Source organism: Gambusia affinis, linkage group LG04 (assembly GCF_019740435.1).
Source record: "Gambusia affinis linkage group LG04, SWU_Gaff_1.0, whole genome shotgun sequence".
NCBI lineage: Eukaryota > Metazoa > Chordata > Actinopteri > Cyprinodontiformes > Poeciliidae > Gambusia > Gambusia affinis.
In genome coordinates, this window is record NC_057871.1 from 11,527,561 (window position 1) to 11,554,396 (window position 26,836).

At 36.8% G+C, this 26,836-nt stretch overlaps 1 protein-coding gene across 2 annotated transcripts; it reads right to left on the minus strand.

Annotated features, from left to right (window-relative positions):
• Positions 1-14,988: 14,988 nt before the first annotated feature.
• Positions 14,989-26,631, minus strand: LOC122829458 (ATP-sensitive inward rectifier potassium channel 12-like). Of its 2 annotated transcripts, XM_044114031.1 has the most exons (3): positions 26,368-26,631; positions 18,265-18,443; positions 14,989-17,392 (listed from the first exon to the last, which is right to left on the minus strand). In XM_044114031.1, exons 2-3 carry the CDS (start codon positions 18,354-18,356, stop codon positions 15,748-15,750), a joined length of 1,737 nt encoding a protein of 578 aa, XP_043969966.1. In that variant the 5' UTR covers positions 18,357-18,443; positions 26,368-26,631; the 3' UTR covers positions 14,989-15,747. The 2 variants fall into 2 exon arrangements, with proteins under 2 accessions (XP_043969966.1, XP_043969965.1); XM_044114030.1 differs by lacking the exon at positions 26,368-26,631 and having other exon boundaries at positions 15,118-17,392; positions 18,265-18,462.
• Between the last annotated feature and the right edge of the window lie 205 nt (positions 26,632-26,836).

Here is a 26,836-nt window from a genome sequence, read left to right on the forward strand (position 1 = left end):
CATTCGCCTCCAGGGACTCTGTCAGTTTGAAACAGTTTCATTTGAGAGAATGTCCTAAATGAATAACCCTTTAACAAAGCTCATAATTTAGAATAAAAAAAAAATCGATTTAAATGTATTTAAATACTGCTTCAGCAGTTATCAATACATTCATAGTTTTTAAAATTACTTTTGAGTTGCTTAATTGCGTAAGAACTTTAGTAGATGTTTTATTAACTTGCTTTTAGGAAATTTCCACTTCTGAATTTCCCTTGAGTAGTTTTTTTTATTAATCAAAGTGTTTTCGTTGTGCCTAAAATAATGACAGAAAAGTTCTAAAAATGTCCGATTTCTTTTAGTGCGTAATAACGAGATGTGTTGCGCTTATAGTGGATAAAGCTGAAATAAAATCTGAACTTTAATTTCAGATTTCAGATTGATTTTGGAATATAATATTTTGAATTCCTTAAGAATAAACAGTCCAGATCAAAGATTTTTATCAAGGAATTCAGCATAAAAAGCTTTACAGCTAAATCATGTCTGCAATTGACAAGAAAATTATTGATTGATATGTGATAATCAATGCTGAGAAAGCGGAGAGCCTTGAAACGCTTTTATTGCTCACCTTCAGATGTTAAATATATATATATATATTTGTCTATATAGATAAAATATAAATATGTATTGTTATAATTATTTTTCATATGAGAAGCGTATTTCTGGATTTTTAAATTCATATAGCAATATTTGTTGTTTTTGCAATTACGCATTTGGCAAATTTACCTTGACACAAACAGATATTTTATGTCTTAAATGTTCCAATATTTCCAGTATTTCAAAACTCAAATAATTCCGTGTAGTGGCCATATTGCACTAATTTATACTTTTTAAAAATTAAATGCCTTCTGTACATTTAGCAGAAGCAGATAGCTTATTTTAAACACATTTATGCTTTTTATACTTTTGTACTTGATGCGTATCACTCAGATATTTTTACCCCTCTGACAGGTGTTTTAATGAGGCGATCAATTTGTCTCTTAAGTAAGTACTTGGATGACGTCATACAAACGTAGAGCGAGTTCACGTATTCCTCTCAAAGCTATGAATCAAAAATCAAATCAAATTTTATTTGTATAGCACATTTCAGCAGCAAGGCCTTTCAAAGTGCTTTACATCATATCAAACACAGAAACACAATGCAACATAGAATCAATAATCAAAACATTATATTAAGTCAAGTTCCATCATTAAAATTTATAATTTATGTTTCAAATACAATCCTAAACAGGTGGGTTTTTAGTTGAGATTTAAAGGAAGTCAGTGTTTCAGCTGTTTTACAGTTTTCTGGAAGGCTAAGGGACATGTTCATAAATATTGTGCAACACAATAGTTTTTTTTTCCTGCAACTTCCTCAGCATTTTAATGGTCAGGAAGCCATTTTGGAAGCAGGGCGGTTCGACAGTCGCTGACTTTTCAAGTTAGAGATCCCACTTCACCGAGCGTTTCATTTGTGGACTTGGGAAATCTGACTTCTGAGGAGAACATAAACACAGCATCTGCAAGTCAGCAAACCAGTCATTTACTAATTGTAATTCATCTAAGTCATCCTCAATAAGTTTGAATATTACCTAAAAGTTTAATTTACTCAGTAACTCGATTCGCAAAGAAAATATATAGATGATCGTCTGTGTTGTCGGTTAATTATGGTGATACCTGACTTGTAGCTGGAAACATGACATTTAAGATTAGACTACTTCATCTGACCAAGAACGCTTTTTATCCATAAATCCATAAATAAATAAAAAAACTAAACTATTTAGAGGTTGTTCTTATCAAAACATTTTGATAAGACATACAAGCCCAATCAGAACATATATTTGAATTTTTGGAATATGAACCTGACTTGAAAATTTAAATTCCCAAGTCATAATTACAAATTGGGAACTTGGGAAAAACCAGCTTAGAGGCAAATAGAATTCCTCCTTTGTATTTTGAAAAACCAATAAGATGTGCAATTTGCATTTGTTTATTCTCCCTATTTTAAGGGTTCAAATACAAGAGGAAGACGTTTATAATTAGAAGTTATACAGCTCTTTGCCTGCCGCTGGCTTGTTGTGGTACACACTGTCAGAGCTGTGCGTAAAAGGCTTACCCCTGCAAATTTCCCAGTTTTATGTGTGCAGCCATGTTGATTGTTGAACTTGGGCCTGCTCGGAGAAATCTGACTTTATGAAGTCTGAATAGCAGCTTCAGGAAAAGGTCTTGTTGCATTTCAGAGTGGTAATTTGTAAAAATCTAACTTTGGGCACAGAAATAGAATGCATCTTTATACACAATGCTCTGCTGTGATAGAGTCAAAAAAAGTTTCAAGTTATGATTCTTCTACCTGCGACTGACATGTTGTCCAAATGTTTACTCTGCTTGTGCACAGGCAACATTTTTCCGTCTCGAGTGAAACTATCATGAACCTCGGGGCAGCTGTTGCTTGTTAGAAAATAGAGCTCACATGGTTGCATCAGTAACTGTGCTAACCTGCCATGTGACTGCACTAATGGGCCTCTCCATGGCTCCGCAGACTGCCGTGTCACAAGAGCCTGCTTCCTGGCTCCTGGGGGAGAGTGGGGAGACGATGGGAAGACAAGGTCTCATGATCAGGATGGGAGGTCACAGATCCTAGTGGGTCAAAGAGTCAGCCTCAGGTGTACACTCTGTCATGGGATAGAAATACTGGTTCATTTAGAGTTATTCTACGATTGGTTAATTCATTTCACCAGAACATTTTGATAGAGGTGTTTTTTTTGTTTTTTTTCTGATCAGGTGCTGGAGGTACAGAGGCAAATGGAAAAGTGAGAACATCCTTTAGCGTTGACCTCAATAGTTGCACAGATCTCTGGGGGAAATTCCTGAAATCTGATGAGAGACAAGAGGGACAAACAGGCTGATACAAAGAGAGAGAGAGAGAAAGTTGGAGAGAGATGCAGATAAGCATGCACAGCGGTCAAATATTCACATGCTGGGTCACATTTTGCATTAAACTGATGCATAATCACTGGAAAGTATTCACTCCCATGTCAATAAGCACTTTTGGCTTGAACTGAATGGCAGCATTTGTTCGAAGAGATGACGAACTCATTAGAAAGACTTTGAATTTGTAAGTCAGAACTGACATAAATTGGTCTACTTGGCCCAGCTGCCTTTAAAAAAAAAAAAGAAAGAATTAATCAGTAAACTCCACAGCAATTCTTGTGCTTTGGGTTGGCTGTGTATATTCTTGACTTCTGGAAAACTCTGTAATTCATAAATGTCATTTCCTCTGAGGGTCTGGGTGAAGACAACACATGGTTGCATCAGTGCTTCTTGCTTGGGAAATTCCAGCTCCTAGGCCATTGCTGCCAATAAAAATGCATCTCATGTGACTCTGCTGCCATTTTCTGGGACCTGTGTGGTGAGCTGTGGAGACATCATCTCTCCCATAAAACATTTATGGTGTCAGATTCTGTGAAGCCATGCTGTGTTTTGTAGTATTCATGCCTACTGAAACGTCAACCAAATCTTTGATATATTTTATTGGGGTTTTATTTGATAGACTAACACAAATTGGTATATAATAGAAGGTCTAAAAATCTGAAGAAAAAAGAAATTCATGTATGGGTTTTTTCTCAGAGTGGTAACTTGAAAAATCAGAGCTACCGGAGTTTTAATCATCCCCTTTTACTTTTGCTCTTAGTTCAGCATTGAAGTTCTTGGTCTATATGTGAAACCTTGAACATGATGAGGGAGAATTATAGTGTAGTTCAGTCCTGGAACAAAACCTAGTGGAGGCTGCACATCACTTGAGACTAGAGTGGAGGTTCACCTTCCAGCAGTGCAGTGACCTTAAACATACAACCACTGCTTTGAAATGGTTCAGATCAAAGCATAATCATGTGTTAGAACGGCGTAGTCATAGTTCTTCTCTAACTCTGATCAATACTTTGTGGCAAGACTTCAAAATCAAAGTTCATGTTCTGCATAGGACAACAGGCAAACCATTTACCCTCTGTATCGGCAAGGATAGCAAAGCCAGCAGCTGAAAGGGTCTACAAAGTGTTAATTCATGGGTGGTGCATAGAGATTTTCAGATTTTTATTTATAAAAACTTGAAAATAGATGCATAGTTTTTATTCCATGTCTCATTTGTCCACTAAATTATTTTGCTCTATCACTCTGATGTCCAAAGTTTTTGCCATTGGGGCCACATTTTCTATTATACCTTTTTAAAATTGGGATTAGAAGTCTTTTTTTATTTTGCTTGCTCAACAATAAAGTTAACATGCAGTCGTTTACTGAGTAAAGTAAAGCAGCCTGTATGTAGAGAAAAGATCTGTAAATTATTGTAGATCCAAAACATAAAGGTGGTCATGCAGATTTACCCGCTTAAAAGAAAAGATGATATAGAGTGTGCTGGGTGTGTATGAGTCACATGTGTTAGTGTATTTTCATCAACAATTTTCATCATATGACATGTTTTACTTTATTTAGCCAAGTTTACTAAATTGGTTTCCCCAAATCTGTTTGTAGTTCTGTTTACTCTCAAATTAAATTAGCAAATAAAGGAAAACATGGGCATCTGCATTAACCACGTCTGTTGGGATATCAGTTTTAGTTCGTCCTTGAACTGCTGCAGAAAGCCGCAAAAAATAATTTGAAACGCCTCAAATGGCCCCCGGGCCGCACTTTGGGCATCGCTGGTCTATCACATGAATTCCTAATGAATTACATCCAACTCTGTGGTTGTAATGTGACAACTTCTGAAACAGTTTGAGCATTATGTATGCTTTGACAAGGCGCAGTATTGACTCGTTGAGAATATATAGAGGCTCAAAATCTTTATAGTCTGAGGACAGGGCTGAAGTCTTTGGGTGCAGGTGCATTTTCGGCTTATCTCTTGATTTATGCAGCATGTAGACTTTTTAAGTTGTAGTGATGCAGTGACACGCCATCCATGGGGATGGATTAAAAAAAAGAGAGATTCTGCTATCTGACCTCTGTCACTCCCTTTTTTGCCCATTTTCACCAAGTGAATTAGTGCAGCTGCACCACACTTAAATGGGTGCCCCTCTTTTTTTTTCCTCCAAGAGTGTATGTGACCAAGCATGAATCCTCCCTTTGTGCTCCATCTGCAGAGCCCTCCTCCGCCCCCAGTGGTTTCTTGCCTTCTTCATCTTTTCTGTTTGGGGAAAGAAGGGGGCTTTCGGTTGCGATAGCGGCAGCACTTGGTGAGGTGGTGGCGGTGGTAGCGATGGTGGTGGCGGGGGACGAGAGGGGTTGAGGGAGGCGCGGGGGGCAGGGGGGGACTTGTTGGACTGCATTCTTGTGCAGCTGTGGAGGCTGGTGCAGGGCGAGGAGGTGGAGGGCAGAGCAGGATCATCATTGCATTGCAGGGCACCATGAATGGTCTATTGTTCGGCCTTTTGCTGTGTCTACGTCTCTTTGCCACGACTTCTGCTACGCTGGAAGCGACAGAAGAAAAGCATGTGAACATAAAGAGAGAAATCTACAACCTGCATATGAACGTGATAAGACCTCCCCTCTTCCCCTGAAACCAAAGTTTGAGTCAAGGTCCGAGAGAGAGGGATGACGGCGTCTCAGGTGGAGAGGGAAGTTAAATCTCAGTGTCATGATGAGGGTGATGATGATGATGGTGGGGATGATGGGTTTGGAGACAATGATGGCATTCAGGCTGCAACTTTATGACTGGTTTGCCCTTCAGTCATACATGCCAGCGTGCTGTTTAGTCATGCATTTATGTTGACTCCTGTCCACCCTGAAATTCCTCCATGAAGTTCAGCAAAGGCAGAATCAGCAAGTGCTTTCTTGTTTGATTACAAAAAAACATGTTTTTTCTCAAATTATGTTTTTTTTTCTTGATTGTACAAACACTTCAGACAGAGTCGTTTCTGAACGTTTTTACATGTCTTTCAAGACTTACATCCCTCCGTTTGGGGTTTTTATTTATTTTTTTTCAGTCATGAGAATAAGTGAGTCAAACTTGTTAAGTTAAACAGAGAAGGTCAGCATCAGGTGGACCCAGGTGACCTGTCAGCTCAGATTTAATCTTTCTCTTCAATCAGAACAGAGCAAATAACCGAGAGCTTATTGTTCTGGATATGAAAGGCTGTAGACAACTTCATTAAGAGATTATGAGATAAACATTTGTATTTTTTGTTTAATTTTGAGACAGGATTATTTTTTAGACTTAATGTTTGTTTTTAACAAAATAGTAACTGAATAATATTTGCAAGTCTTTTTATGAACCCTATTGCTTTATCCTATTTAACCAGGAACGCTGCAGATTAAAAAAAAAACAAAAAACCTCTTTGGTCAGTGTGTCCTCATAAATATTTAATTTTCTTTCATGAAAACATAGAGCTACAGATAAACAAATAATTATCTTTAACCCAGATCAAATACACAGGTAAACCCACTTTTATTAATACCTGTTTTTGGGTTTAAAGTTGTTGTTTTTTTCTGTAGTTTTATATTTACAGAAAGTAATGGTAGCATTTTAACAATGTCCCGTCCTGACTTGACTCTGATAGAGAATCTGTGGAGAGTGATAAAGATTAGGGAGATGGACAGGAGGTCTTCCAACCTCAAATAGTTCATCTTCAGCATAAATAATCAAATACCAGTGGAAAGATGCAAAACTCTCTACTTAAAGGAGGATTTGATTGTTGTAATGGTACTGAAGATTTTTCCTCTGATTATTGACATTGTGCTGTTGATTTTTTTTTTAGAAATGCTTGTCTCATGTCCTGCAGATTTTACCAAGTTAGAAAGACAACTTAAACTGAAAATGTTCACATAAGTGTAACACAACTACATTAGTATATATCAAATGTCTACACTGTTATAAATAAACATTGAGTTTGTTCCTGCAGGAGAACATTGAGATTCTTGTTCTGGGTTTATCTTGATGGAATCTGTTTTATCAGACTAATCACCTAGTCATCAGGTTTGGGTTATTTTCCAAAGAGTTATGGAAAAGCAAAGGAATGTGGAATCTTTGATACTGTTGCGCAAAACACAGCGAGATGCGAAATCCAATTGCTATTAATCGGAAGCAACTCTAACCAGGTAGGTTTTTAGCCTTGATGTAATTGAATTCAGTGTTTTGGCTGGAAGTTTGTTCCAGATTAGTGGAACATAAAAGCTGAATGCTACTTCTTCATGTTTGGTTCTGACTTGGTTGTAGACCAGAACCAGAAGATCTTTCTGTAAGGTTGATACCTATGTCTTTGGTTCTAGGCCATTCAGTAATTTATAAACTAACAAAAGTATTTTAAAATCTACTCTCTGGGCTGCGGTTGGAGCTTTGTATCCCAATGACATAATTACCTTTGGTGTCAGCTGTAAATTACTAAAATCACTCAATCCTGGATTTGTTTGTGAGGCTGTTAGCTTTCCACCTTTTTAACAAACTCACAATGACATGGCATCTGTCTGTGTCCTGAAAGGAAACTATTATCAATTACTATAGACCTGGGATGCTCCATCTAAAAAACACTTTTATGATAACAAGGATTATGACTAACCCCATTTTTCTTTTCAATTTTCCCCTCTCATTTTGTGTGAGCTTTCCCCTCTCCAGCATACAAAATATGTACAAGGCAAGAATGAAGGGAAACCAGTGCCCATTCAACTGGCCAGATATTGCCATGCAGAGTGTATGGAAAATACATGGCTCCTGAATCATGACATCCAACCAAGTATTGCATTCAAGTAGTTCTTAGGAATTATGATTTTACAAACTGAACTCATATTTACTTGTGTAAATTGTGCTTCACATCAATGTTGTATGGAGTTATCCAGCTTCTGACACAAATGGGCAGATGTTCCAATGCAGGACAGTTGAACTACATTTCATTGTTTTGCCTCAGTGCCAGCATGTTTGATGACAGCTCACTAAGATTTCTATTGGACAGAGGTTTGGGGATTGGGCTGGGTGCTACACAACTTCAATGTTGGTCCTGAAACAAGATGCAACTCAGTTTTTATTGCTGTTGGAGTTGTTGTTTTGTTCAAACACCCATTGAAGTGCATTTCATTTTTAACATGAGGGAATGTTAACTCCTCAAGTATATAGATGAATTCAAATTGATCAATAATTTTGGCTATGCCATAAGATATCACAGACTCTAAGGAATGAGAAACATTCCTATACAATGAAGCATAAGCCACCATCCTTTACTGTGACCTGAATTTAGTCATCTGATAAACGTCTCCTATGCCTGAAAAGAACAATTTTGCTTTCATCAGTCCATAAAATGTTACTCTATTCCTCTTTATGCCAGTCAATGTTTTGCTTGGCATGTCCGTTTTCAGCAGTGCTTTGCGGGAGCTTCTTGTCAATAACTTGGCTTCATACCACATCATCCAATTGTTCCAGTTTTCATAGGTTTTCATCAAAAATCATCTCTGGCTTACCTTTTGTCATTTTGGTTATTGTTTGATAAATTTAAATGGTAGTTTTTCATTTAATTCCACTTTTGATTTTATAGCATTTGAGATCATTTTGCCCAAGCAGCTCATCTTTGAAAGGTCTGCCTCTCCAATCAACGTTTTATTGTCAAAGTATGCTGAATATCTTTGGAAAACCCACATAACTCAATTTCTAAGAAGAGTGTACCGTTATCAGATTGTAACATTCACTGCCATTGTTGCTAAATAAGTGCCACCTGTCTGACCCTTGTTGTTTTACCCGAAAGGATGACTTCACTCTTTGACTTCCTCTGACTTTCAATTAATGATTGTCTTACACAGGAACAAATGTGAGTTTGCAGATTTTCTATTACTTCACTCATCACTAGTCCATCATTTGTCAAGTTTTGTCAAAAACATTAATCATTTATTTAGTGATTTTCTTTTCTTTTCTTAACACAATTTTATGTAATCTTTTTTAGAAAAATACAAATCTTACCTTGGCTGAAGAACTTTGAAGAAAATTGTGACATGTACATGTAAAGTGAAGTATAAGTTCCTACTTGTAGAAGAGATCATTCTAAATAACTAAACTTCATACAATGAATCATAGCTGCTCCTTGACCTAGAACAAGTTTATTTCTATAAAGAAAGAGAAATAACTGGTGTGAAGTTTTTCCATAGAAATGCTGTATGTGTTTAAACTGATTACTATAATACAAAATGACGTTTCTTTTATTGTTTGTAGCTTGCAAAAATTCCATGTCCTGTCCTTTTATGTTCTTTTATATTATTAAACACTTTGTGCCTTTTGGTGTTTTTATAAACAAGTAAAACAAAACCACAGATTTCAAATTATTGGTCATTTTCATTATTTTATTAAAATCAAGGAGTCTGTTACCCATTGGTTTTACCTCCTCCTCTGAGGTCACATCTTTTTCTAAAACTGGAGATTGTGCTCGTTGGATTTAAATGTGAGTTAAAACTGCAATCATTAAAGTGACACTTTTTGGAAAACAGATGGATATGTGTGTCTCTTATTCCAAACATAACTTTTAAACACTGTTTGGGGTCAATATCTGAAGTACAAATTTATCTTTGAGAAAGAAGTAGTAGGGGGGAAAACAGAAAGCGGATTTGACTTTCCCTATCATGAGTTCTTCTCAGAACATTTAATTAGTCCGTGTGAACGAAGGAGAAAGAGGGCGAGGGCCCGAGGCTCTGAGGAAAAGATGACTACATGAAAGAGGCTGTTGTTGTCAGCGCAGACCAAGAGATAAAAGGCAACGAGACAAAAAGATAGATGGAATATTTTGGAGAGAAGAGTAAGGAATTTAGTGATTTATTGTTGACCCCTTGTATTTGCTGTGCTGAATGTGAGCTAGCCTAATGTCATAATAAATTTTAACAATTATACTGGGTATATGATGTATATATCTTTGCTTTGAGCAAAGATATATCAAAGTTTTTAACATTAATTGACATACTAAGAAATTAATAAACTGGATAAAGACACCATGCAATTGATTTGCCATAAAAAATAAGAGTTTAGCTATCTCAAGTGTCAACAAATCTATTTCTAAAGTTGCAACACCACCAGAAAAATAGAAAACTGGTGCAGATAAACAGGTCATATTGATGTTCTGATATTCATCGTTGTTTTTATTTATAGATGCTATGTACTTTAAATACAAACTATAAATGCAATGGTGGCAAAAAATAAACTAGAGAAATGTGTACAGCTTTGACTGCAGGATCCTAATCTCTCACAGAAATTGTTCTAAACAATCCACCATTATTTCAAGTACATTTATTCAGTTGAGGAAAATCCTAAGAAGTATTTAATTATTATTAATAACTATTTTTGAATTAGCCACAAATGTCACTAAATCATTTTTGGGTCATAAAATATGTAATTGATTTTTTGCTTCCCAGAGGCATAAATATGACACATCCGGCTGGATTAGGACACATGATTTGTCTTATCACGCTCCATAATGAGCAGAAGGGTGATGAAAATAAGAAATATATATATTCAAAATGAATGTTAAAAAACAGCAGCAAATAGCAGTAAAAAGTGTCATCTTGGCCTCACTAAGTCTTTAAAATAATTGATAAATGCTTGGGAGCTATGTCAGAAAAATATTCCAGATATTTTCTTTTCTACCGAAACAAATGTAAACATATCACAATTATAAATAATTTCTGGACGATTTTCCCAATTTATAACTAGTTCTTTTTCAACAATATTATGAAATTAGTGTCTTAAAAGAAGCTATTATTTATTGCTGAAAAGTTAGTTGTGAGTTATTTTTTCTTATTCCAAGTATTCTAAGATATTTGCACTAAAAACAAAAATATTTAATAAGATTTTGTGCTTTTACATTCTAATTCAGCTCATATTTATTGGATGTTGTGAATAATTGGCTGATTGGCAGTGAGATAAATTACAGAATAATTTTCAAGCAAGGTGCTGTGAAGCTAAAAGGGACTAATGGAAGTAGGCAGTGTGCAGAAGAACCAGCTTGAATCAGTTTGAAGAGTTCAATCCTGTAAGGGAGGCAAAATAAAAATCGTACATCTTTGACAATTTTCTTGAGAAATCATTGGGAATTCTTTTCCTTATTGGAAATACATGCAGAGCTATATTTGATGGAGAATCGGGACAAACAGGAGACAGAGAGGAGCAACCAGAGGATGTTTACCCCGTGCTGTTTCCCAGGATGGCTCAGCAGGCCTCCTCTGCTGAGCTGAGCAACGCTGAGCTGCAGACAATGCTCCTCTGTCCACTCAGTGGGCCGCTCCGCAGCTCCACAGCAGACAACAGCTTATTATGAAATCAAAGATCCCCCAGCCTCAGCCCTCGGTGCCTAAATACTGTCCCCTGCTGTGCACGCACGCCCTGTCACCAGCCCGAGGCCGCAAACAGCCAGTAAGGCCGGAGAGGCCAAGCAGATATCCAGGGGTGTCACACACATGAAAGCACACAAACACACTCACACACTTAACCTACACCAGAACGAACGCACAGCAGCTTATTAGGCAGGATGCTGGTCGGCCATTAGGAGTCTTATGAAAGGTCGGGAGGTCACACAGCTGCTCCCCTCACGGACGCTGACGACAGAGGGATGTGATGGTACGGATAATTAACCAACTTCTGAAAACAGACGCAGAGCAGGATGGAAAGACAGAAGGGAGAGAAGGGAAATATCTTCTTAGAAAACACAAAGGACAACATTTAACCTCTCTTCTGCCTGTGGCATATTTTAAAGAAATGGAAGGAAGAATTAAATTTGGGGAAAAACGAAACACTGATGATCAGTTTTCTGAATTACATGGAGTGGGTGTGTGATGAGCTGTCTGTTTGCTGTGACAAAATCAACTCTGACATCAATTTGAATACTTCCTACATGAACATTTGTGACCTTTCCAGAGACCTCTCTGAAACCACAAAGGTTTTTTTCAAATATATGAGGCATATTTTAAATATATAAAACAAAAGAAAACAATTACTAGCAACATGTTTGACTGAATGTATGAATTATAAAAGGTATTATTTGTAAATTAAGAAATTAAACTTTTAAGATTCTCTGAACTATAAATTTATTTTTGTGAAAAAAAACAATCTTATCAGAATATTTGAATGCTGCATCAGATGTCCGACAAGCATACAAATGTCAGAAAAAAGATCTTACTAGTTTGAAAATCTTCCGTTGGAAATCATATTTCCATCGTAATTTAGAGAATTTCTTTGTATAATATGCGTTGGCTTTGGCAGTGAGTCTGTAGTGGCACTACTCGACCACATGGTGGCGCGAGTGTCCCAGCAAGAGGCGCTTCTGCCTTTTAGTTGCAGCTAAACAGACTTTAGTAAGATAACTATCCATTTTTGTTTGGTCTTATTTTACATGTCCATGTATTTCATTTGAGTATAAAGTTTCTGCTGATCTGTATTTCCTCTTCTTTAATCTATTTGGCCAAAGGAGTGAAAGTCAAATTTTTGAGAAATAAAATTTTGTCTTTTCTTAGAAAAGACAAAGGACAACATTTAACCTCTCTTCTGCCTGTGACACATTTTAAAAAAACGGACGGAAGAATTAAATTTTGGGAAAAACAAAACACAAAAATAAAAATTTTGTTGTCTACTTAAATTGCAAATAACGGAAGATATTTAGTTGCTCTAATTCGGAACCTGGAAAAGTTTAGCTCCTTTTGCTTCTCAGACATTATTGTCACAAATGTGACAGGATTAATGAATAACAACTGGATTTCATCGTCCACACTCATACTGTCAATTTAATCTGCTTTACCAGGCGTGTGAGGATGTGGTGTGATCAGAGTTGGTTGAGACAAAACATACTGACGTTAGAATCTGAGCCAGCTGCTGTCTAACTCTGAATGGCACACACACACACGTGTGTTGCATAACCCTTTTTTCTGTAGATTGTTACTTTAAATCATGCTCAGAGCTCCATGCTTCCACAGCAGTGCTTTGAACACGTTGCTAAACAATAGCAACATTTAAGGACAAGACAGTTTATGATTTGATACAGTTTAATTATTTGAAGGATAATTAAACAGTTAATTTTGATTAGCGTTTTCCGTTAGACCTATATTTTAAAGATTTTTCAGAGATGTAGATGTTTTTTGTGTTGGTAAAGAACTTCACCTTACATGCTGTTAAAGATTGGTGTAGGTGAATGTTGAGGAACTGGCTTTAATTCAAGTTTCTGGCTTATTACTTTTTATAAGTATTAAAGGTCCCATGGATAGTACCACAATGAAAAAGCTTATATATGTAAGAAACAGATAAATTACACCAGCAATGAAGACGCAAGAGCATCATCCAGATCATGTCAGATTTTATCTGACATGAGGGCGGAAGATCCCCACCTACTACAACCCAACGATCCACCAGTCCGTATGAGAGAGGTTCAACTTGGATGCTGCCTGTGTATTAATCCTGTTTCTCCAATGAAAATATTAAATTCCGAGAATTCAGAAATTTAATAACAATAACAAAAAAGTGCTCATACAATTATTCAGGGTGTTTTACATAAGTCTGTCTAATTAGCTAAACGTCAGAGTGAGCATATAGTGTGAGAAGACATCGGACAACAAAGAAATGTTCTTTCGCAACCAATTAAAAATGTTAATAACTATTCACTTTAGTTTTTCTCCAGTAAAAATATTAGTTGGCCACATATTTAAAGTCTTCAGTTGGGTACTAATCTTCAAGACAATTTAAATATGTTCTTTATTGGTTTGCTGTAATATTCTAATTTTTAATGTTGTGTTTTCATGAGCAGAAAGCTGGGAATCATCGTAATTAAGAAGAATAAAGCCTTGAAAGCATGAATCTGTGTGTTATTAATAAGTGAGCTGAGTTAGTGAGTTAGTAGGATAATTTATTGACAGTGACTGTATAATATAGGACTTCAATCTATGTAGATTACAAAATTATTTAACTCGTTTTATTCTTCACAATTTTTTTCTATGCAATACTTAGAACTGCAAGAAGTTTGTAGAAACTAGTTCTTGCATTATCCACATTTGTGGTTTGTCCTGGTTGCTTTTACTTTATGGGTGCAACTCCAGTCCATAAGAATCTGTGTCCTACATGTTGTCCTACAGCTGGGCTGAATTAGCTTCCCAGCATGTCATCAAGCTGCATATACACCTGTTTGTGACCTATTCCTTTTATTCAGGTCTTATGAAGCAGAAATAAATATCTAAAACATACTGGACACAACTATTTTAATGGTCTCGATGAATAACCACATTTATTTACCTTAAATGTGTTTAAATGTAACTTCTTCACTGATACCTAATTTTCTGATGATAACTTGAAAGAAGACAACATATCAAGTAAAATGTTCAATTCTGTGAAAGAAAAACACCAGTAATAATATTATTGAAAGAAACACACATTATATTACCCTACATATTGACTAAAATTAAATTAATTGGTTGCACATCTCTCCAAATTATTGATCTCAGGTGTTCTAATCCCTAATCCCTGGTGACAGTTGTATATCATCCGGCAGCTACGTCTGCAGACTGGTTCTACATACACCAACATAAGTAAAGGAATGGGTCAGTGGTGGAATGTTAGGATGCACATTTTCTCAGTTAGCTTTTGATGAAATATAACAAGGTGGAGTGAAATAGGAATGACGGCAAGTCAGCTACAATAAGGTAGGTAAAATCACAGAATAAGGTAAGTGGGTTCTGAGATACATAGTGTGATGAGCTCACCAACAGAATCAAAATTTGGTACTGTTGAGATTTTGGTGGAAGTTGGGTCTGGCTCTTTAGTTTCAGTGAAAGAAACTCATAATTCTTCAGATCACTAAGACATTTCAAATAATTTTAATGTCACTTCAAGTTCATATGTGTGTGACTCAGATGAGAAGATATATTCAGGAGAGAAGTGTCATTGATAAGTAAAAGCAAGGTTAATGAAGTTATCTTAGGAGGAACAAACCCTAGATGAACTTGTATGGGGGGCCATTGCACAAGAGCATAGAAACAAAGCACAGACAATTTAAGTCTTAACAGTATAAACTGCTGTTTAATAGATGTTTGATCATACAAAATGAAGAGACAGTTGTGAAGTGTTTGATAATATTATAATAAAGTGCTTGATCTTCATTTGCACATGTCTTACTTTAATCTCTTGTTTCTGCACTATTTACCTCTTTTGTGCTTGGTAATTTAAGAACATAGTGCGTTGGACTTTCAAGAAACAAATTAATTAAATACAAATATTCAAAGAAACTCATTCAAGAAGACATGATTTCAAAATACAGATAAAGAAAATTATTTTGTGCTTTCTTGCATTTATATATTGAATAATAAATAAACATTCTGTCCTAAAATATGAACAGATCCAAAATAAAATTAATAAAAGCATATATTTACAAAAAAAGACTGGAAATTAACAACAAGAAGCTTCAGTTAGTTATAGACCAAACACAAATAATACTGAATAAATTAGGAAAACATTTACATTTTCAAGATGCCTTGTGAAATAAAAGTATTACTCTGTCACCACATTTAAAATTAGAAGAGCTCTGAGGTTTTTACACATGCTGTCTTTTTTTTTTTATTGATTTTTTTTTTTGACTGAAACTGTATTTTACACAAAAACAAAATGTATTCCAGTTCTAAGAAAACAAACCTCTCTCACTCCACATGCAAAGCTCACACTGCATCTTTCATATTTTATATTTATCTCAGTTCAGTACTTTGGTTGAATCAAACGATGTCAGTCCACAAACAAATGGCAGGAATTATCATTAATCAAACTCCCGATTCTCTGCTGATGTATAAAGGTAGGGTTGGCTGTAGTCTATCAAGGCTGATCTGATTCTCTGAGTCCAGAACACACAGCATCTCTACTGTCTGCTCTTTCACAAATGCCCCTTTGTAGTCCAAGTGAATGTCATCCCTTATTTTTATCTCCCTTTTACTTCCTGTTTTGAGACCGTCCATTTCCTTATCTGCCTCCTCATCATCTGCATCGTCTCCGCAGCACAAAGCTACTTCATTCTCATAGCAGAAAGCACTGGGGGAGTGAGATCCTTGCAAACGTCTTGCTGCTCTTGGAGCAAACAGTGATGGAGATCGGGAGAAGCTCGAACTGGAAGAGGACAATTGCCCACTGTGACCCTTTTTCTGGCCCAGTTCCCTGGCACTGCATTGAGGTGTAGATGGCACTTCGTAAGTCTTATGGAAGCGGGAATAATCCACATGGTAGCGGTTACCCTTCTCAAACACCACCGGCTCAAAACGGTGACCCCAAAGGATCTCCCTGGCCAAGTAAGAGCTACGGGCCTGAGTAGTCATGGCTGTGGCCTCCACCATCCCCTCCAAGATGACCACTATTTCAAAGTCCTCCTTCTGCAGGTCACTGTGGCTCAGGTTGTAAAGAGGACTGTTTTTGTTGATCTCATGGACAACCACCAGCGGTGACACCAAAAACAGTCTATCTAATCCGTCGTCATAGCCAACATCAATGTCTGTTTGTTCTAAGGGAAGGTACTCACCCTCAGCTGTCACGTGCGGTTTGATGAGTTGTGCACGCACATGCGCCTCAACAATGTGGCTCTTACGCATGTTCCCTAGGCGCCACATGAGGCACAGCTTACCATCTCTCAGGGCGATGACTGCATTATGTGAGAACAACAAGGTCTGCGCTCTCTTTTTGGGGCGAACCATCTTTGCCATGATGGTGCCGATCATGAAAGAGTCAATTATACACCCCACAATGGATTGCACCACCACTGTCACAACAGCAATCGGACATTCCTCAGTGACACACCGGAAGCCATATCCAATAGTGGTCTGGGTCTCTATTGAGAAGAGGAAAGCCCCAATGAAACCCTGGATGTGGAGAATGCATGGCCGCTTTTTATCTTTAGCTTCCTCTGAGATACTTCTAGGATCCTCATCCGCCACAGGAAGGTCCAGTTCAAAGTCCCCATGAGCAAGTGCAACTCCCCAGAAGATGAAACCAAAGAGCAGCCAGGATAGAAGGAAGGTAGCGGTAAAGATGAGCAGCAAGTAACGCCAACGTATGTCTACACAAGTGGTAAAAATGTCAGCCAGGTATCGTCGTGGTTTATCCTCCATGTTATTGAAAACCACGTTGCACTGGCCGTTCTTCTTCACGAAGCGGCTACGCAGCCGCCCAGTGCTAAGATCCAGGTCCAGACGACACAAAGGCGAGGAACGACAGCTGCTGTGGATGATCGGCTCTTTCGTCATCCTCAAGGGCAAAGCCCCTAGACCTTCATCACCTCCTGGATAATCTCCTCCTCCACCTCCTTCCTCACCCCGCATGCATGCCCCTGATAGTGTTTGCTGAGTCAGAGGACTGTGGCCATTGTGGAGGCCCAAACTTGCGATTTTCAGAGCATCTTCATCAGTGGAAACGATGCTGTATCTAGAGGAATAAAAGAGAAGAAGGTACAAAAGGTAACTAACCTGATCCTAATTTTACAAAGTCATGCGTTTCTCTTTTCATTTTGAAAGACTGTATGAAGTGCTATACGAAGTTACTGATGGTGTTAGTTCCAACAGAAATTCCAACAAAACAGTCAAAAAAGCAGATATAAGATATAAGATAATGGACAACTTCCTAATATTTATTGAAAGACTGCAAAGAACTCTTTCAATAGTATGCTTGGGTGAAAGCTACCTGGCACCCAACGTATCTGCCAATAGCCCCTTTTACAAGTCACTTCAAGATTTTATAAAGATGCCTTTTTTTTTCCATGTGTTTTGTGAAAGGAGCGATGCATTGATTTGGTAGAACTGTATTACGCACCTCTGTCACTAAACAAGGTAGTCACAGCCCTGCATCAGCTCACTGATACACAAAAACTTGAAAATTGATCCAATGCATAATAGTGACGTCAATGTCCCATTACTCCTCCTGACGTCCCATGCCAACTTTAGTTCTGAAAACTCTCAGCTGTGCAGGATATTGGTGTATCCATCTGTATTCCATATGAACAGGCACAGGGAGCTCAGTTGCGGTTTGTTTTTGTGCATTTGTGACGTATTGCTTTGTGAAAAAGGCTATTGATTGCAAACAATATTTCCCTCACATCCTCAACTACAACACCAACACCACCACACACATTTTTCTTTCACATTCACTTCCATGACTTTAAATATAGATTGGTGGGTACCTTTTGTGGTTTGTGGTGAACAGCACTTTTCTTTTGATGCCATTGTACACTGTGTGAACAGAAAACCAGCTTGCTTCCAAACTGTAATTACTGACATGGTTTTAACTTGTATCCAACATACCTGTTGACCCTCACCGCTCCCATGGCATCGGTGATCATCAGGCTGTGTCTGCGAGGGCAGTAATGGAGGTTGGGGCGGGCAGTTCCAACCATTAACGTATTCTTGCTGGACAAGGAGGATATATGAGCTCAGGTCTGTCATGCATTTGTGATCAGGCTTCCTTTCTCATGATACATTTCCTGTAGATAAATAGAATGAAGACATAATTTGATTAAATAATTAGAAACATGAATGTTATCTTATTCTAAACCAGAATCAATGCAAATAGTCTGCTTTTTGTTTGCTTGCTTGTTTGTTACTAAAGTAAATTTCTACTCTGATAACTGAGACATATTATTCTGTGTGAGTCTAGTATCTTGTGGCAGGTGAGAAAGAGAAGTACAAGATAACAAAAATGACAAAAAAAATGGTAAAGCGATGATATGACCAACATCCATTCAATTCTTGCAAATGTTTAACTTGCACAAAAATATCAGACCATCACAGAGAAACTTGTATTGTGTAATTTTTGCTTATGTATCCGCTAGTCGCTGATGAAAACACACCCAATCTATCTTGCTTTAAGACTGTCAGTGTCTCTGTAACCCTGATGCAGTGACAGAGAATAATCCAAGCTCTACTACAGTTGGGAAAGTGTGTCTGTGGTGGGTCAGATTATATTGTACACGACAATTCAATTGCAAAGTACTGCTAATGAGTAGTCTTCAAGTCTTTTTCTATACAGTAGTGCTCTCATACCAGCTGACAAACCTTCCATCTTCTGTGTAAGATGTTTTCTTCCAGAAAGGTATGTCAAAAATAAAGTACTCTTCTCCATCTCTGTACAGTGTGTGTGTGTTTGTCGGGGGTGAGGGATAAAAGAAAAACTTTGTTATGTAGGCAACTAATGAGTTCGGGGCACAGGATGTTACAGTAGCAACAGTTGCCAGCCAGCAATTTCTGGTCCAGATGCTGGTAGATGTATTGTAATTGTGTAACAAGCAGAAGTTATCAGCTCTCGAAGATGGCCCAGGACCAGACAGAGAGATAAAGAGCAGTGCTGGATCAGTGGTTGAACCCTTAGGGGAGACACTGGATCATTTCCACCCTCCCCTTTGGTAAGCAGCAATACGCTTCAAGGGATCATGTTTAGAGCAACAGTATTGTTGTCCTAAGTAGCATACTGGCCAATGTATTTGTTATCCTGTACACACAAACACAGTTACATCAAAAAACGCTTTCTAAACAATTCTTGTTCACAATTCTTGTAAACAAGGTTCTTGGGCCAAGGGCACCTTTGCTTGCATGATGCCTAAGTGATGTGTGTTTAGAGAGGTGCAGCACTCTGGTTTTGAAATCAAGAGAACTTCTTCACTGTTGGTTTATAAGGCACATTTGTAAGAGCTATGTGTGGGTGAATCTAATATTATTTGCCCTCTGGTTTAATTTATTTTGAATATTTACCCTATTGTCTTGATGCATGGCTTCTAGAGTCAAGTTACCAAGTGAAAGCAATAATAGGAACGGAAATATTTCCTCTGAGAATGTTTGTACATATATAGCTAAGTTTGTCAGGATACTGTATTCTCTGTAAAAAAAAAAATACAGTAGGATAATAGGTAACCATCAGTTTGTAGCCAGCATAATAATATAAAGTGCATCAGCAATTCTACTTGTATTTGTTTATCCATTCATTGTCTATACAGACTTATCCTCACAGGATTGGGGAATGCTTACTGGCTGAGGGGTAGGCCAGTCCATCACAGGACGATGTGAAAACAAGCAGGTCAAACAACCATGAGTCCATCATACACTCACAGCTGTTCATGCTTTATACCCTTCAGTGTAACAGATTAAAAACAATTCTGCAAAGACTGGACAACAATTCCTTCACAGCAGCATAAAAGAGTCATTAAGATGATGATTGATGGTGATTGTTACGATCAAGGGTTGCCCATCCAGTTCAGGGGGCAGGTTAGTTTGGATGACCTTTCCCCCTTCAGTTCATTACTTTAAAATATGTACTACAATGCAAGTTTTCAAATAACTTGTATTGTCATTTTGCAAGTGTTTAAGACTTCCATTAATGATCTGAAACATTTATGACAAAAAATCTAAAGCACAAGAAATCTGTTAGAGGACAAATCCTATTTGTTTTACAAAACTGTTCCATTTATAATAGTATTGCAAAAGTTTAAAATATCCCATATAAACAACAATTATCAGGAGTCAGAATTATAAAAACCTCTTGAAAACAAGAAACAAACTCCTGTTGTCTTCTGTTTAAGTGCTAAGTATTGATTGATTGATTGATTATCTAAATCCAGTGTGACTCCTGACAGAAGGTTTGTTTGACCAGGAGTCAGATGTTTTTTTGGGTCGCTGCTGGATTTCCAGATCTTGCTTTAGACCAGACAGCACATCATTTCTTGGAACTGATTGAGTGATACTTGGAAATGGATCCAACATCAACATTTTTGGGTCCTGGCTACCAGACTCCACCTACACAGATTTTTCTCACTATCATATTTTCCTCTGGAAAACACATGAGCTATATCTACAAAGTGACTGTATTTCAATCTATGCTGAAATATGGAATAAAGCATGCAGTGCAAAAATACATGTTTTGTACTAATACAAAACATGACAATTTTCAGTGCCTACAGATTTTATGAGACTGACCAGACACAAAGTAGTTCATAACTACGAAGAGAAAAAAATTAGACATGGTTTTTTAAAAAAAATAGAGTTACCAGACAGGCAGGGGAAGGGACAAAGGTTTAAAAAAGAGATGAATCAGTGGTAATCTGCTGTTAGAGGAACAATTGATCTGCTTTTTGGCCCGATTTCAAGGTTATGTCAGCAAGAGGAACCAAAAAGCACCGGGTTGCATAAGCAATAGAAGCCCAGCTGGATGCGGTGCGAAAGGTCATTAGTGGTTTATGGTTCCTTGTGCATGCATCATTTTTGTTGCTGTACAATAACCGACCGGCATGCATTAATCAAAAATAGCGATGGATGCTTGCGGGAAAATTTCTGATAAACCGCAGCTTAAAAGCCTCAGTTCAATAGTGATATTTCAAGTAATAGACACAAAAACATCTACACACATTTATACACATGATAATACAAAACTTGATGGGATTTACTTTCACTCCATGCTTGATTCGTGCAAGTACTTTGCTGTATGATGCTCCCAGTCTTGTGTAAAGGCTGATGTTACAAACTGGCTAACATTGTTTTTTTTTTTTTTTTTTTTTTTTGATCATCTAAAACAGTTAAGAGGAACAAGAGTAACAAAAATCAAAACAGATGAGATCTGTAGAGGAGGGGGTTGCTTTCTGACACCTACTGTGGGTGTTGGCTTTGTAAATATGTGGTTCTTCTGCTTACATTTTTTATTTGGTTCTGATGTTTTTTTGATTTTACACAGCTTTTTTTGTTCATTTTTTTAAAATACCAGAATTTGCACCTAACTTTATAATTTTGTCTGTATGATTGTTATCTTCACACATTTCTTCAGATGTTATGATCAAAAAGTTACTGAGAAATTTAATAACCTGTTTACCAAACGCTTTTTTACTCTAACTAAAATATTATTTTTTTTATTTGAGTCCTTTTTCACTATAAAATCTACTGTAGTGTTACTACTCTTACTTGACTTCAGTCTTGGTTATACTATCCTTCTCATTAGGTCCCATTTAGTTCACTCCATTGGATCCTTCAGTACCCATTTATCTCGACAGTGACCAAAAGGTGTCCCTGAAAAAAAGCTTTCTTTCTACATTTAAGTTGAAGTGTGAACATTTGCAGAAGTTCTAAGCTGACGGCATCAGGTTCACTAGATGTTTTGATATGACTTATATTTCAGACTAAACTCGACTAAAAAGAGATCTGATCGCTTGCTTCATAAACCAAGGGTTTTGCCTGGAACATCATAAAATGTAATGAATAGTATTTCAGCGGATTTCTTTTCCTCTCTCTACACGGAGCAGGTCAAACAGGCAGGAAGGTGCAGCAGGGAATAGATAAACAACATTGTAGAGGGTGAAAGTCCAGTCATAGGATAAATAAAATTATGTTTAGCAGTTTTCTCTTCAATAAGGGAAACTGAAACAAAGCTTTTCCTCAAAAGAAAAGTTTGACATATTGATTCTAGTCCTTGGTTGAGATCTAAGATTAGAATATTAAACAAGAAAACACACTTTATGATGGGAATGACCAATGTGGCATCATAATACCTTTCATGTAACAAAACAAGCAAAATTCAGTTTCAGTCATATTATAAATTGCACTTAATGTAGTTAATTCTGATTTAATCTAAAAATAGTTCAATGAAATTATGTGAGCTCAAATCTAAATAAAAGAAATATAACATTCTGTTATAATCAAGAAAATATAAAACTAAAATATCCTGATATCTTAAAGTTATGATTAATAATTACCCAGTCAATCAGCCAGTCATCAAAATCAATTAATTTTACTTTCATCTGCTCTGACTATTGGAAGATTATATAAGTAATAATACTGAAAATCTATTTTTTTTTTCCATTAAAAGCATCAAAACTGAAAAGTTGCTCTCTTTAAGTTTGCAAATGTCACCAAGAAGCAGGATTTTATTTTTAGCTAAGCATAATAAAATAAAAATTAGGGACATATGCTTTGATGCACTAACAAAAAGTTATATTCTCTGACTTGATCTAAATTTATTACATCTATCAATGAACCTGCAACATGCCCTTTGCCCTTACGATAAATTTCTAAAGGATTATAAATGTGTTATAAACCTTTAGAAATAAATTTTTAAAAACCAGATCGGTTTCCTCAAATAAAATCCTTAAAAGAAGTTTTTGACACCTGTGTTGTCTTTAACTCTCTACTGCGCCAGATTTATGTATGAAATATCTCTTGTATTTGAGTTTGAAGTATGTTTCTGAAAACATTACCAGATATTCTCATTGTAATATTTAAAGAGGAGTAATGAGATATAGGAAAAATTAAACTAAGATAACGGCGTCGGAACAATGGATCCAAACAGCTGAAAATACACAACCAATCAGAAATGCTTAGAAAGTCCCTTTGGAAAACGTTTACCACAGATTCATGGGACAAATACTTGTATCAATGTATATCAAGGTTTTAAACTGTTTCAAAATATAAAGTAAAACTGCCCAGACTTTCTTTTCCTGTAATTGAGGAAAGGCTGCTTAGAGGAAATATAAATTTGATTGTAATAAATATTTCTGGTTGTGACAGTGGCGGCGTTACGATTATACAAGCACCATCCTTCACTTTTTTCTCATGTTAGGATGAAACAGTTTTAAAACTACAGTTGGCAGAAGATTTAAAGCAGACAGCCCAACTAATTATGCAGCCGATAGATCATCATTCTACTGTCTAAATGTAAAAATAGAAAAAAAATTATAAATATTACAGCTAATGTTAAGATTCTTTTTTGTTCACAGCAAAAGCAGATCAAACTATGATATGTTTGATCTGAAGTGAAAATATGGCGCCATGCCTATCAGGGTCTTTTTGAATGTACCACTTCACTACTAGTGTTATTTTCTGAGGTTATTTTTTTTCTCCTGGATCTGCTTTTTGGCACATTGTTCTGCCCTCAAAATAAAAGTAGCTGTGAAAGACAAATCAACCAAAAAATGTTGCTTTGTCCAAACGCATCTTACAGGAACCAAGTGCAGCACTGGTACTATTATTTCTTATGCTCACTAGCTGTATAAACAAGTGATAAAACTATCTTCAAAATATGGATTATCCAGTTGTAATAAGTAAAAAGAAAACACTATATAAGATAAGATCATTCGTGTAACTAAATACATCTCTCTGTCTTGCTTGCTTTCTTTTGTTTTTGGTAGTAGATTCCCACCAAGCCATCATAACTTTAGTAAACTTGAATGGCTTTTCTTTCAGTGTGAGCACAGTCATTTCCCAAGCTGACATAAGTCCTGAGAGAGAGCTGCAGTGAGTAATAATGATCTGAATTACTGTAAATCTCCATGAGAACCTGTCTGCTCCACCTGTGTGGCTGGTTTGTTGTGTTCATTGTGAAAGACTAATGTTTTATTGTGTGAAACAGATACCATAATCTAATAGATGAAAATTATCAAAATTTCATTATAATACATTAAAATGGATACAAAAAAAGATCTTTGAGGGTACAGTCAGGTTCATAGCAGGTTATTATAGCAGTTAGAAGACCAAAATGATATATTTTCCAGTGTAATAAAGTATTTTGGAAGCTCTTGCTGTAGGATGAGGGCTTGCTTAACTCCAGTAGGTATTGGATGAGACCAGGGTTTTCCAACTACAGGCATCAAGAGCAACAAGTCTGCAACTTTTAGGTGAGCCCTTCTGCGTCACCTGTGAATCAAATGACTCAATCATTCAGCTCTGCAGAGGCCTGGCAGTGAGCCATTCATCTGACTGTTGAAGGAAGGACTCATTTAAACATTTGAGCCTTTGAGGATCTTAGCTTTTGAGGACTGAAGTTGGGCACGTCCACCCCGGGCATTTTACAGGTCAAGTCGAATTTATTATGTGCTAAAATCATAGTCTTTTTTATGCATAAGTCAGTAAATAAATAGCGCATAACTGCATTATTTGAAACTACATTTCTCTTAAAGAGTAGGCTGTCACATAAGATCAAACTAATAAGAATAATAATACAAGATGGTTTTGCAAAATAAAATGTGAATAACTGATTTGTTCAATCAATAATATAATATTTAAAGTATTAAAAACTGTCCAACACATTTAAATAATAATTAATAAATTGTTCAAACACAGAAAAATCTAAACACACATTTAATTTTTAAAAATGTTTATAATCAATGTCCTAATTTAATGGTTTATGTTTAGGATTTGACCCGAGTTATTTTACCTGGTGCTGTGAGTCTGAAAGACAGAATTAAAGAATGAATTTTAGTATGTGAGGGATTTTCTTTTTCAGATCTACAGTCATCAACATTATAAACTACCTAATCAACACACAAAAACAGTTCTCTTCCTTCGTAAAAAAAAAAGTGTTTCTTATATGAGACAAGGATTTGTTAAAATCTGTGACAGTTAGTACAAGATGTTCCTAAGCGAGAGCGGCCTGCGTATTGCTGTAGAGTGTTATCTTGGCTTCCTGCTGGGCCCCATCCCTGAAGAAAACCAAAACTAGAGCTCTCACCAGGGCTGTTCTCTTTTTAAACAGGAGAACACACATATAACCAAGTACAATCATTCATCTACAACAGGCTTATGTTCTATATTTAATGAAAAACCTGCGCAAACTCTTTTGTTATTTCATGTGTTTCTTAAAATCCATCCTTTGAAAATTAGCTGCCAAACAAATTTACCTACTGGTACATTTAGAGTAAACATGAACCTTGAATTCAAAGGTCTGTAATGTTCATTTTTATGTTCTGTTTCTTTCTCTCTGTATGTTCCACCATTAGAAAATTAGATTCCAAATTAAGAATTTTGCACATCTTATAACCAGTGTCTATATTTTAATGCATTGCAGAATGGCAAATTTGCAAACAATGCAATTTTCACATCCAGGTCAAAACTTAATTAGCTGTTACAATGTTGCAGTTCCTTTAAAAAAAAACTTTAAAGAATTATCTTTACACCCTGCAGGACAAACTCCTAAATCTGGGTCGATGAGTTCTCACAGCGCAAGCTAAAGTTATGACGAGGCTGGTGCAAACTGAGCTGCAGCTGTGACGTCCTTAACTTCATTCAGGCCAGGGGAACTGTCCAGTTCTGAAAATCAATTTCCCCCCTCCAGGAATAATCGACAGCAGGGAGGATGATAGAAGAGCTACAGCTAAGTGCTGCCCTGACAAAAACAAAGGATGCCAGTTCTTCAGATGGTTTCTTTCACCTTCTTGTATGTTCATTTAGTGGTGACTTTTAACTTCTAAAAAGTCATTTATCAGAGCAGAGGGCAATGTGTCAACTTAAGGCAGTATAAAACTTTCTGATTTACTTTGTTTCATGGAAGTAAAGCATGTTTGAAAGCTGTGAAAAGCCTTTCCACCTCTACAGAATCAGCGTCTGGCATCACATAAATTCATTTAAAAATATAATCTCATAAAAACTGCCCACACTCACCTTTTGCAGTGCTGAAATCAAAATCATATGGAGACCAACTCTGCTTTCATCCTCATGAACAGACATGTAAGCAGTTTTTTTGTCGCCGCTTCCCTCCCTCTTCTCCTCCTTGTTCTCTTTAGTAGTCAAGCATCTTTGTCAGGAAAGTTCACCCCGATGGCTCGAGTGCAAAGTTAGTGATGCCTTCATCCAGAGCTTTCTCCTGTTGCTCCATTGTCTACAGACCGAGTCGCTCTTTCTCTTCTGCCTGAGAGTTGTGTGTCTGTCCTGAAGCCTGACAGATTCAGTGACTGTGCGTGTGTTTGTGAGTGTGGGAGAGAGAAAAAAGAGAGAGCTCTGATTATGTGCCTATTTATAAGTGCTATTGTTTTCCCTAGGGAGTGGAAATGTGGAGTATATATTTAAGACTTTAGCCAACTCAGGCAGATCCTTCAAACACACAGTAGAGATTTATGAGTGACTTTTACAA